At 40.3% G+C, this 12,455-nt stretch overlaps 1 protein-coding gene across 2 annotated transcripts in view; it reads left to right on the forward strand.

Annotated features, from left to right (window-relative positions):
• Positions 1-10,710, forward strand: part of cpm (carboxypeptidase M) — a 32,901-nt gene extending 22,191 nt beyond the window's left edge. Inside the window, exons 5-11 of one of the 2 annotated variants that reach the window (XM_039601429.1) lie at positions 661-757; positions 830-935; positions 1,989-2,159; positions 4,470-4,622; positions 4,707-4,855; positions 5,612-5,908; positions 9,587-10,710. In XM_039601429.1, the coding sequence (XP_039457363.1) occupies positions 661-757; positions 830-935; positions 1,989-2,159; positions 4,470-4,622; positions 4,707-4,855; positions 5,612-5,881 (946 nt within the window). In that variant the 3' untranslated portion in view covers positions 5,882-5,908; positions 9,587-10,710. The remainder of the gene's footprint in view (positions 1-660; positions 758-829; positions 936-1,988; positions 2,160-4,469; positions 4,623-4,706; positions 4,856-5,611; positions 5,909-9,586) is intronic. The other variant, XM_039601430.1, reaches the window with a different exon arrangement.
• The last annotated feature ends 1,745 nt before the right edge of the window (positions 10,711-12,455 follow it).

The raw sequence follows: 12,455 nt of genomic DNA on the forward strand, positions 1-12,455 counted from the left end.
ATGTCAGTGGGTCATGCGATCGAGATCCCCTCGACGGCCCTCGCTGTGATCTGAAATATAACAAATCCCAGTAGAACACAGGATGTTTGTGAGTTCGGATTTCCTTTGTGTAGTGTTCAAATAAACTTGAAAAAATCGGATCCTTCTGTAAATGCCTGAAAACAAGAGCAGAAGACGGCAGAGACAATAATGAAGACAGAAACAGCCTGATCGCAATGAAAAAGATGTTTGTGATCTCTTAACGTCAGTAATTAACAGTGAACTGATGGCAGCCTGTCTGTCCACAGAAATCATTTTGTGTCTCAGCTGCTCTTTAAATAGAGACACTCTCATCCTGCACACTCAGAGTATCGTGGGAACTGTTTTTAACACATGTGCCTTGCTCAAGGGAGCCCTGGCAGCAGCTATATACACTAACTGACTTATAATTTACTGTAAGTTTTAAAAAGTTTTTAAAGTTTGTTTTTTAAATAGACGAGAAATATAAGAGGTAAACTATGATTAGCACAGAAGTTTAAGAGGTTAAGTCACACCCCTCCTGATTTCACTGTAATTGCCCAGGCAAGAGAGGAAGTCTACCCAAGAAGGCTGTGTACTCTGACCTGATACAGAAATGAAAACAGCATTTTCATGCGTGATGTGACCATTTTTCTCCGTCAGGTACAACGGCAACGGCATTGATCTGAACAGGGACTTCCCGGATGCTTTCGCTGGTGTCCAAAGTCAGCAGGTCTTTGAGGAGAGAAGGGAAGCTGAGGTTGGTTTCGCTTTGGAACGAGACAGCGTTTTTAAGTTTCCTCTGTCATCAGGATGCTATGATGTGTTTCAGGTCCAAGCAGTGATTGGCTGGTTGAGGACGGAGAGTTTTGTTCTCTCTGCAAACCTTCATGGAGGTGCTGTGGTGGCCAGTTACCCCTACGACAACAGCAATGGAGGTAAGCAGCAGATCCAGCAGTCTGACTTTAGCTGGTCGTCCACGACGGTCCCACAGTCGTTTTTTTGTGGATCTTTTTAGATTGTTTTTGGAGCTTCTTACTTGCTTCATATGCAGCATGTGAAATGGAGAATGCAAAGCAGGAAATAGGCCCTCAGACACACCAGACAAATATACAAGTACAGAGAATGTGTGATGAGTGCACCTCTAAACAAGTAGCTTTCCTTCATGTGCTAGATGTGGAATATTTATAATTTTCAAAGATAATAGAGCTGGAATATTCAGAAAAGATCTTAATTTAACAGTTTGTTCTTCCCCTCACCTCATGGCCACGGGCTCAGGGTACTGACAGAAAGAATGAAACTACAAATGCAGAGAAAGGGGAGGCTCAGACCAGAAGGTATATTCACAGGAAAAATAAACACCAGTTTTCAGCATGAAATAAAATATTTGTTTGGCAATCTCCCTTTATCTGAAATAATAATGAAAAAATCTAATAAAGACCTGAGCTTTGAAAAACCTGTTGGAGGAGTCAGTTGAGGTATTTCAGGCACTGGGATGCCTCCAGGACTCAGATAAGCTGCAGAAAAAAAAATGTGCGGCTCATAAAAAGCTCATTCTGTTGTTCTGAAAAAGAAAGAAAAGAGATTTTGAGTTTGAATAAATCTAGCTTCTCTTAATCTCTTATTTGAAAGGCTAAAACTCTTTAAATGCTGTACTTCAGATGTTTATGTGGGAGCACATAAAGCTATGGCTTAAAGCCTGTTTGTTTTGTATTTGTATTGTTTGAATTTGTTGTGTTGACTTCAAAATGCAGAAAAGGAAGTGTGTTTATCGAGATAATCAGATTTATAACTGCTCAGTAGAACTATTTTTAAACAGTCATTTAGTCAGAGTTACTGCATTAACTTTACCAGCCTGCAAACTCACACACAGAAAAAACATGGGGAAAACTTCAGGAAAAGGCAACAGGAAGTGCTGCTGGAAACAAAATAATTCTAAAGCTCAAAGAATCACCACCAATCACAGGCTTTTGCTCTCATCATTTAAACAGGTAGCGAACTGGTGGGCGGGGCTAGCATCGCTCCTGATAATGACGTGTTTGTTCACCTGGCTAAGGAGTACTCCCACAATCACGCCTCCATGTACCAAGGTAACCTCTGTATGGACAGCAGGCCGTTCCTGGAGGGCATCACCAACGGATTCCAGTGGTATCGTCTGGAAGGTCAGCGAGTTTAGCTAAGCTTAGCTTACAGAGAGACTGGAAACAGGAAACATTCATCTGGTTCTGTCAAAAATAGTTCATTTACTACTGAAGTGTTTAAAGAAGGATAGCAAAATGATCACACAGGGATTTGTGATACTTTAGAGAACATACAGAAGATTACCTTCTGATTAGCATTGTAGAAAAACCACTACAATAACCACTACTAGCTTTGCTCCACAATTTATTTATATTGAAGTCCTGTGAAAAATTAAGTGCATCCTCACTGCGCCAATAGGAATTATTACTGTAAGTAGCAGCCAGGTGCTGATAATCAAATCGACTTTATTACCTGATCATCAGTGAAATAAGCACTGAAGTTTTTGCAGGTTGCAGGTCTGCAAAATTCAGGTTTGTGTTAATTCAGTACCAGAATCTCCCCAGAAGTGGACGTCTGATCAGATTTACCCCATATTTTTGTATTTATTCTTTAAGTCCTCCCAGAAGTAAAGAAGTTAAGACTGTGCAAAACCCAAATACGTCATCTCAGATCCTACAGGCCTCAGTTAGCATGATACAGGTTAAAGTTTGTAAAGTATCATCTGAGCAAAACACAAGACAAGACACAAGACTGTAACAAAGTGGAAATCTTTATCCATGATGCACAAACCAAACACCTCATACCAGCTGTCAGCACAGTGGTGGAAGGATGATGGTTTGGGCACCTTGCAATCACTGAGTCGACCATCAACTTTTCCCCAAAATTGGATCAACAGGACAATTTTCCCAAGAACAGCAGCAAATCTCCAACAGAATGACAAAAAATAATAATTATAATAATGATAATAATCAAGGTGCTGCAATGGTCCAGTCAAAGTCCAGACCTCAGCCTGACTCAGGTGCTGTGGTGGGGCCTTCAAAGACCTATGCACACATGAAGGCTGCAAACCTAAATGAACCTAAGCAACGCTGTAAAGAAGTGGACCAAAATTTCTCTATAGTAATGACAGTCTGATAAGGTCATACAGAGAACCATTACTTCAACCTTTTGCCACAAAAAGGAGGCTCTACAATCTGCTGAATCACAGGGTGGACTTGGTTTTTCACAGTGCAAAGAATCATGACTGTACAAAGCTTTTACAGGTTCTCCATCTTCACTCTTTGAGTTTTTATCTTTTGCTCTATCTGAGCAAAGCAGCTTTTTTTTCCATTTTAATTAAGCAAGACTTTCATTGCTTGTGTTGCTTGGAAAGTTGGGTGAATTTCAACTTTAAATGCTGAAGCTTACACTGTAAAGATATTCCAAGATAGTGGGAATGGAAGGTTTATTGTCAAAGTGAAGGACAAGCATCCCAGCAAAACTACAGGACAGGAAATACTCTTACACTCATCACTTTAGCTTCCCTAAAATGTTCTAATACCTCAAAGGAGAAGAGAGTCCCTGGCATTAAAATCTCTGAGTGACACATAAGGAATCACTTCTAAAATAAATCCTCTTAAATCTTGGATAAACTCATATATTGCCTCACATTAAACTTTTGGTAGACTGTTTGTGAGCTCTTAATCTGTGACAAATTTAATGTTTAATTTCAGCAGTAGAGAAACTTTTTTTTCTTTAACTGTCATGAATTTGAAACTCGTTACAGGAACCTTTGGAAACTACTGCAGGTTAAACAAGGCCAAACAAATACGCCAAGTCACCATAAAATAAACAAAAATCCCCTAGCTATGCAGCTTTAAGACTAGGAACAACCCAGAATGCATCTCTCACAACTAGAAAAGAACTTCCTGCGATTTTTCAAACATAATCTTCATTTAAAAATAATCTCTTCGTATTTGGAGACAGTTTCTGAAGACAGAAACTCGATGCGGAGCTGCTGAGTGCTCAGCACCCGCGCAGCCCGCTCTGGTGTTGTTCTGCAGAAACCTGATTGCAGTAACCTTATCACGTATGTGGGAACTGTGCACGGCTCGAGGGGCTCATTTGATTGTCACAATGGAGATTTGACTCTTGTTGTGGGCATTCATTAGAAACAGACTGGGATCCTGTTTTACAGTCCAGAAACCTGGTTATTCAATCAGGACTACTCCAATAGACACCTTATCTGAGGTTACTCAAAATTAAGACATAAAGATCAAATGCCTTTTAGGATCACGTTTAAAGAGATTTTGAATTTCCTTAATCTTCTGACAGTTCATGGACCAAAAGTATTAACTGATGTTTAAAATGGTCAGCGAAATATTTGTAAGAGTAGCATCTGACCATCTGTGCTGCTGCAGCTTAGTCTCAGCGTCAGTGTGGACCTGAATGTGTTTGATTGTGTGCATCAGGTGGGATGCAGGATTACAACTATGTGTGGGGGCAGTGTTTGGAGATCACTCTGGAACTGTCCTGCTGCAAGTTTCCTCCAGCCAGAGAGCTTCCTGCTTTGTGGAACGACAACAAAAAGGCTCTGCTGGCCTACATCCAGCAAGTCCACCTGGGTCAGTATGTCTCTGTCTTTGAGTCCACCTGTCTCTATTGAAGCAGTATCAGTACTTGATAATAACCTGGTATGTGGTGTTAAGGTGTCAAAGGTCAAGTGTTTGATGGTTCAGGCGTGCCAGTGGAGAACGCAGTTGTGGAGGTCAGAGGTCGCAGGAATATATGTCCATTCAGAACCAACCAACACGGGGAATACTACCGTCTGCTGCTGCCTGGGAACTACACATTCACAGTAAGACTTTACAGCCCAGTGCAGCTTATTCTTCAACCCAAATAAATATTCACTGCCACATGATGTTTGTTTTGGGAATTATGGTCATGTTAGAGTAAAAAATAAAAACACAATAAAGCAGGGTGTACTTAAGGTTGGGCATACCATGTGATTGACATGTTAACCTGTGAGTCTGCAGTGTCTTTGGCTTTTTAGCTGCTTCGCAAATGTTCAATAACTCAATCACTGGATCTCACTAAGTGATGACAGCAACCTGATAATAATGAATTACAATAGTTATTCATTATTCATTCATTAATTACAAAGTGCATGAACTAGTTTTTCAGCATCACTCTGAGACAGGATGGGTCCAGTTTTAAAGATATTGTGCAAATAAATGAAGCAAGTCCTACTCATTTGTTTAATGTGGACATATCTTGGTCAAAAATGACAACCTCACAGTGTTACTGAAGGTCAAGGAAATGTCATCCAGAGAAAGCATATGGTTAGATACCATATTTCTAAGATTTTTAAGGCACAGTACAGTAACCTTAGTTTTGTCTGAATATAGAATCAGGTAATTGGAGATTTTCCAGGTCTTAATGTATTTTAAGATATGCCTGTAGTTTAACTAGTTGATTTATATCGCCTGGTTAAATGCATAAATAAAGCTGGGTATCATCTGCATAGCAATGAAAATGTATACTGTATTTCTAATGATATTGCCAGGGAAGCATGCATAATGTATGTCCTGCTCTCCCATATCTTTTATTGTAGGTAACATATCCAGGTCACGAGGTTTTGACAAAGACTCTCAGTGTCCCGTATGGTCCGGATCAATACTCTGCCCTTAAACATGACTTCCTGTTACGACGCATAGCCCGAACGACTAGACGGACGGTGGGTAGCGCTACCCAAACTGATGCCACCCCTACCTGTAACTACACTTTACAACAGAAAGCGGGTGGACCCATGAACAGGCCCACATGGAGCAGCCTGGCTATAGGGCTCAGCATGGCGGCAGTGCTGCGATCCCTGATCGACTGAAGTGAAATTGCCAGCCAGTGTTTGCAGGTTCAGTTCCTTTCAACATCAAACCAAACACGTACAGCAAAACTGTGACATGTGCAGCCTTCTGAGGAGACACATGGAGCAGGAGTTTAACAATTCCTGCAAGCTTTGTTGCCACCAACAAATCTGAGACCATGAAACCATGAGATGAAATTTAGTGGCGAATACTGTGATGATCAGAGCAAAAGAGGAGCAGCCAGGTTCATAAGCATAGAAGTTACATACTTCTGATATGGATAACAGGAATCATTTGCAAAAGACATTTTAACATGTAGCAGTAGGATGAGCACCAGGTTAGAGGTTAAAAACTTATATGAGCCTTTATGTTATATGCTAGCACAAATTTTAACCAAAGACCCCAACAACCCAAATGGCTGTTTTCTTAAGATAACTAATGGGTGGAGCCTCTAGGCCCCTTATTATAAATAGCTTTTCCTTACAAAGCGTACAATGGCGTTGATCATCACTTAGCTATTCACGTGGATTATACACACATAACTTGTCTGCTATTGTACGCAAAGGGAAAATGTGTATTCCATGATTGGCATGCAAGCGGTTTATGCATGTTGCTGCAGTCACTGGAAGACATCGGTTCCAAAAAGAGGGCTGTATCAAAAAACCTCTCCTTGATATTGCTTTGATTTGTATTTGACATGGTCACCTGTATCTTTTAATGGAGTCTGCAAATCGTCTGCAACATTCAGCAACTACCAAGTGTGTGTCACATTGTTAACAGTTTGCTGTAGTTGGCAATTGTTTGCAGACAAGTTGGCATCTTCCTCGCAAGCTATGGAAGACTAAAGCAATTGCAAGGAGGTTTTTGGTGCAGCAGCATAAACCTCTTTACACAGGCCTTATTCACTCAACCCTACAACATCACATATCCAAAATGTCACGCAAAACTTGAATATGGGTGCTAAGCTATGTTTCAAAGTGCTGACTGTTATTTGTTTTTTCCTTTTCAATGCTTTTGTAGATATCTTGAAGTACTATCCAAGGTATATCAGATTGACTTCAGCTTTTAGATATGTGGAAATTTAATATATGAAAAATCCAAAAATAACAATTTGATTGTTGATTGTTGTTGATATAACTTTATTAGTCCCACAAGGGGAAATTTCATGTTAAGGCTGCCGACCTATTGCACGCAATGGCAGCGCCATCTTACCCTCCGACCATACATACATTACACAAAAACATCACATGGGGAAGACAGGTCAGAGAGGTATACATGGAAAAGCACAACATGAGGAAAGATAAAGAGAAAAAAATAACTCCCCCCAGACTGAGCTCCAACAGGGAGATCAGTTTGAGAACAGAAAAAAACACCTCTGCACATAGCACATGAAAAAACTCTTAATACACCAAAGAAACACATGACAAGCAACAGTGGTGGGTAAAGGGTGAGAGACAGCCGATGTAGACAGTACATCCGGGCCTGCAGCCTATGCGCTGGTCTCCATGATCCACCGTCAGCATCGGAAGGGAATAAGCGTCGAAGGCGTTTGGAGGGGAGAGGGGGGATGAGTGTACATCTGCATGTGTATGTCTGTGTGCGTGTGTGTGTGTATGTCCAGAGTTCAGCTGAGACAGTGTCCTTCGCCCTGCCAGGCTAAGTAAACAGTCTTCCAGCCAACCCAGGTGGCCTTGCATAGAATGGGAAGAACAGTCTAAACACAGTCGTTATCAGGGAGTTTTTGTTCGGCTCCAGCCTTGAGCTCTCAGCTGGCACCGAAGGGATAGCCGAGTTATGATGATGGTTTTCTTTTTATGCGAACAACTCATGAGAATTTCAAAGTTGTTCTTAACACTCCGACACCGACACTGGTCTCTCCATTTCCCGTTGGAGAGCCGCTAACTTCTCCATGATGTTATCCAGCTTGCACTCCGTGGTCTTGTCATTCTTGTGCCCAGAGAGCCGATTCTGAGACCTCACGACCGTAGTGAGCTGTTCTAAGATGTTATCCAACTTTCGCTCAGAGGTGTTATCCTGGGCAAACTTTTCCTTGATGTAATCCCATGTACGCTGAGAGGTGTTATTCTGAGTATTCACTGCAGCTGTGAGCTTCTCCAAGATCTTAACCATGCTGCACTCAGTGAGCCCATTCTGAGAAGTCGTGCCTCGTCCTATCATTTCAATCCCAGCGGGCAGCCTTGTGGGGGTTTGAACAGCCGATTCCGCTTCCTTAATTCTCCGATAAGCCAGGGCCAAGCCAGCTCTGATCAGCAAGAACCCTGTTATCATGGTTCCAAATAGGTAGATATCTTCAGCGTCCTCGATCGACAGTCCCGCCAGGCACACGACCCTGCATGTCTGCCACCCGTCCATCGTGTATCCAGCAGGAAAAGTTCCTCCAGGGCACTCGGGCTCTCCCGAGCCGGGGCTTCTCGTTGAGAAAAGGGTGTCAATTGCATTCAGAGACCAGTTGATCAAATCCATAATTCTCTTTTAGGTTTTAGAAACAGACTGTGAGAGAGTGTTCCAGGGAAAGTACAAAAAAACACGAGACTAGACAAGGACACAAGAGGCTAAGCAGGGAAGCTAAGGGAGAGGAGAGGAGGAGGAAAAAAAAGTGCGACCGCCTTCGCCGAGAGCAAGAGAAGTTCATGGCTAACTGGCACTTTAACCACCATGCCATTAGTAACACCTCTTTTTTCACCACTGTTAAAACCCTAAAAGCTAATAGCTAACTGTCTAGCCCCTCAGATAGCTGACTTAGCTTGGTCATTAAAAACACAATAATTTCACATTTAATATAAAAAATAACTAGACCTTTTGGAACAGTTTATGCTTCATCTTGGAAGACTCTTGAAAAATGCAGCTAACAAGGCACAATAGTTTCTTCAGTTTTATACTTTTGGTTGCCTTACTTTGAGTAAGGCAACTGAGCTTTCAGTTCATATGTTGTTGTTCATATCAAAGCAAGCGCTTGCACAGATTTACACAGTTTTCACACCTCAAAGATGTTTTAAATGATTAATAAATATCTGTAAATACTTTAAAGTATCTTTTTTATAGCCTTAATAGTAATCGAGAAAATACCAAACAAAAATTCTTATGAAGCGTAATTGATCAGTGAGATGGGATTAAGGAGAAATGGGTGTTTTTATTAAGATTTTAAAAAGAAGACAGAGTAGCAAAAAATATTTCCTGCACTTCGACAGGAATAAACAGGTTTTAAATGTAGATTTATTCAAATGGCAGCTTTCTGGGGTTTTTTTTAACATTTAACATTTACACAGCAGAACAAAGCAGTGCTGCCTGAGGATTCAATCTCTCTGCTAAGATGTGACTTTTATTTTTATTTTTTATGTGACTGTAATTTTATATACGAGGAGGTGCAGGGGCACTTTAAAATTAGCACTTGCAGGGACTAAATGCTGTTTTTAGAAAGGGGGCAGTGTTCAGGACATTACAATGTGGAAATGATGATGGTGTGAGCTGAAGTGTTTCCAGTGGCGCTGCGCATTACTCAGATGGTCAGGCTGTATTAATCTTTTTCTGCTTATTCCATTCATTGTTACCAAAGCGGAGGCAAAATTAAGGTGTCACAAGATGATTTATAATATATGTAATACAATTCAAATTCAATTCTATGACTTCTATGCTTACTTCTCTGGCCTCTTTATTTCTTTTATTTATCGTGTATTATTTAATCTATTTATTTGTTTTGATATTAGATTAAGAGATTACATGAAGAGGTAGGTGGAGGAAGTAAGAAGTAAAACCTGAAGAGCAAACAATTCCAAAGCACCACCTGGTGGAGGCAACTCACAGCAAGTCTGTCAACTTCAAATTCTCTTACTGTGTCGATTATGATGAGGTTTATTTTACATAAAGACTTATAAATGCCAGTTGTCCTCTTTGAAAGCCAACAGGAAGTTAGTGATGCTGATTTGGCTGCTTGGTGACACAGTTGGTGATTGTATTTGCAGCACTGCTTCCATAAAGCTGTCCTTCTCCGACTCATGACACACAGTCGTAAGCAAATATGAAAAAATCCTCTTGCAAATGATAGAAAAAATGATACTCCTTATAACTGCAGAACTTGGCTTAAAATAATCCACATTTTAGATTTTCTTCTGGATCAGAGTAAACCAGAGATACTTGTGCACACAGCCATGACAGCACTGCAAACAGAAAGTGTTAAAAGCTAATTTGGCATATTTTTAATGGCCAAAATGTAAAGAAATAAAGCATAACATGGCTCAGACTTTAGCCCAAACATTACACTTCCTGTTTGTATCCCTAAAGTAACCAAATTATGTTGCTTTCTAATATAAATATGAGAAGGATGGGACCCACAGTTTTATTTAAAACCTCAGGATTTAAACCTGAACCATCAGCCTCAGCACATACAGTATCTGTACGCAGTTTATATTTATATACAGTGTGTATGTAAATGTGTATCTAATTCAGAGCGGCTCGGGTGACACAACAAAGACCGTAAATCTGATTTAAACTCCACACAGAGCAGCACCGAGTCATTGTACCCGCCCTCAGGACACAAACTCAGCATCCTTCTGCAGATTTTTTTCCCCAGATTTAAACATTATTCTTGCCAAATGTCTTTTTCCACTTTTGTACTGTTTTGTATTAAATATGCTTTATAACAGTCCTCTGTGTCATGTTGGGAATGTTGTGACTGCAGGCTTCAGTCACTTTTTTATGTTTCTTCTGTTTCAATAAAATTAAAAAGTAAATTCTGTCTCAAAGCCGACCTGAAGTAAACCCACTGCTCAGTCAAACTGGTTCTTGATGGAAATATGATTTTAATATAAAATGATTAAAAAGTATAACAAAATAACTGTGTGTTTCGTTTTTACATCATCTGCTAGCTTCATTCTTATCATCTTCGTTCTCTTATGTGGCTTGTGTGGATCTGTATGGAAGCCAGGAAGTGTGTCCTCCATTTCCCCAGATTTGAAGGATGAGTCAGGTGTATCCTTCGTGGCCCAGCCAATTCCAGTTACCAACGATGGCAGCAGCTACGTAGTTTTAATATTACTCTTTCAGGGGAGAATGTCGCAGTGTAAACTTCAAATATCTGCTCGATTTATCAAGACATCACATTTTTGCAAAAGTGCTCTGACGTTTTCAGAGATGTCTGTTACCCACCAGATCAATAGCAGACCGGGAGGTCAAGGCTCACCAGAGCAGCGAGAACATCGGACTCCCAGCACATCGTTTTCAAATCCCCAGCGGTTTTTCGCTACTCAGGTTAAACATGATATATAAGTCACTTAGATAACTTGAAAATGTTATTGTTTGACGTTTTTTCAGTGTTTTATTTGTTCCTGAGTAAATAGGCTTGGCTGAGATTAAAGTTATAGTTTTCACACAGCTGAATAAACATCAAACAGAACACTGATTAAACAAAAGTGTTAGATGGTCGAGAGACCAAAGAGCGGACAGCTGAGTTTATTAAACTCCACCGAGACAATCTGCAAATTTCATTAAAAGTTTTATCATCTTGTCTTTATTTATAGTTAGCACATACCTTAAACACTTCAAGCTGTAAGTGAGTGATAGTTATATAAGAGCAGGTGTATGCTGGTGCAATAAGCTGTACGTTTTACGTTCAATTGATGCATGATCTGATAAATAATCGGTGACTAGTCGACTATCAAAATAATCATTTATGGCAGCCCTACTGCTGGTTACCTGCTGCTGCTGATGTCATCGTGAGCACTTCAGGAGCAGCTTGTTGATTTTGATGATTGTTAGGCAAAGGATTCATGAAGAAAAAAAACTTTGTATTGATTTATTTTTTTCAACATTTGATGGAAATGCTGGTTCTTTCTGACTCACTCCTGCTTCCCACTGCAGCACATTCATGACAATACTTCCCCCCTGTGTCCTTAATGTGGAATTACACTTTGGGTTATGTGTTCTTTCTCTAAAATTTCTATTGTTTGGTCAATTTTCCTTTTGTACCTCAGATTGTTCTGCACCCTGCTCTCATTTACAGCCTCTGTTTCCTGGCATTAGGCACATTTGTGCAGCTGGAAAACTTTATGATTGATTATTATTTCTCTGCTTAAACAATGTTGAACTCTGTGTATTGATACCTGAATGTCTTCTGCATTGGACGAGTTTTGAAGACAAGCCCAAGAATGATGCATGACATCAGTTCGTGTATAAATAAAAGACCATATAAAAAAATGTGTGTCAGGTGAAAGCGTGGTGGATGTAGCCAGCATGACATCATCTTTGCAGCCTGAGCGTTAGCATTGATGGCGTCGGCCATGTTGAATTTTTAAGCAGAAGCTTTACAGACAGCGCTCGGCTGCAGCTGTACATTATTTTAAACAAAATCCAAAAAGATGCATTATACCATAAATTTGCTCTCTGAACAGCTGTTATGAGGAGAACTGTCCACAGAGGTTAAAACAGTTTGGGTATCGGGCTGTAAACATGTTTATTCTGCTGTAGCCCTCAAGTGGTCATTATAGGAACCGCAGCTTTAGCTTCATTTTGTAGGCCTGAAGGTTGTTTGTTTCAGATCTGCAGAGAAAGAGTGTTTTCATCAGTGAACATACAATAGAG

Source organism: Oreochromis aureus, linkage group 17 (genome assembly GCF_013358895.1).
Source record: "Oreochromis aureus strain Israel breed Guangdong linkage group 17, ZZ_aureus, whole genome shotgun sequence".
Classification (NCBI taxonomy): domain Eukaryota; kingdom Metazoa; phylum Chordata; class Actinopteri; order Cichliformes; family Cichlidae; genus Oreochromis; species Oreochromis aureus.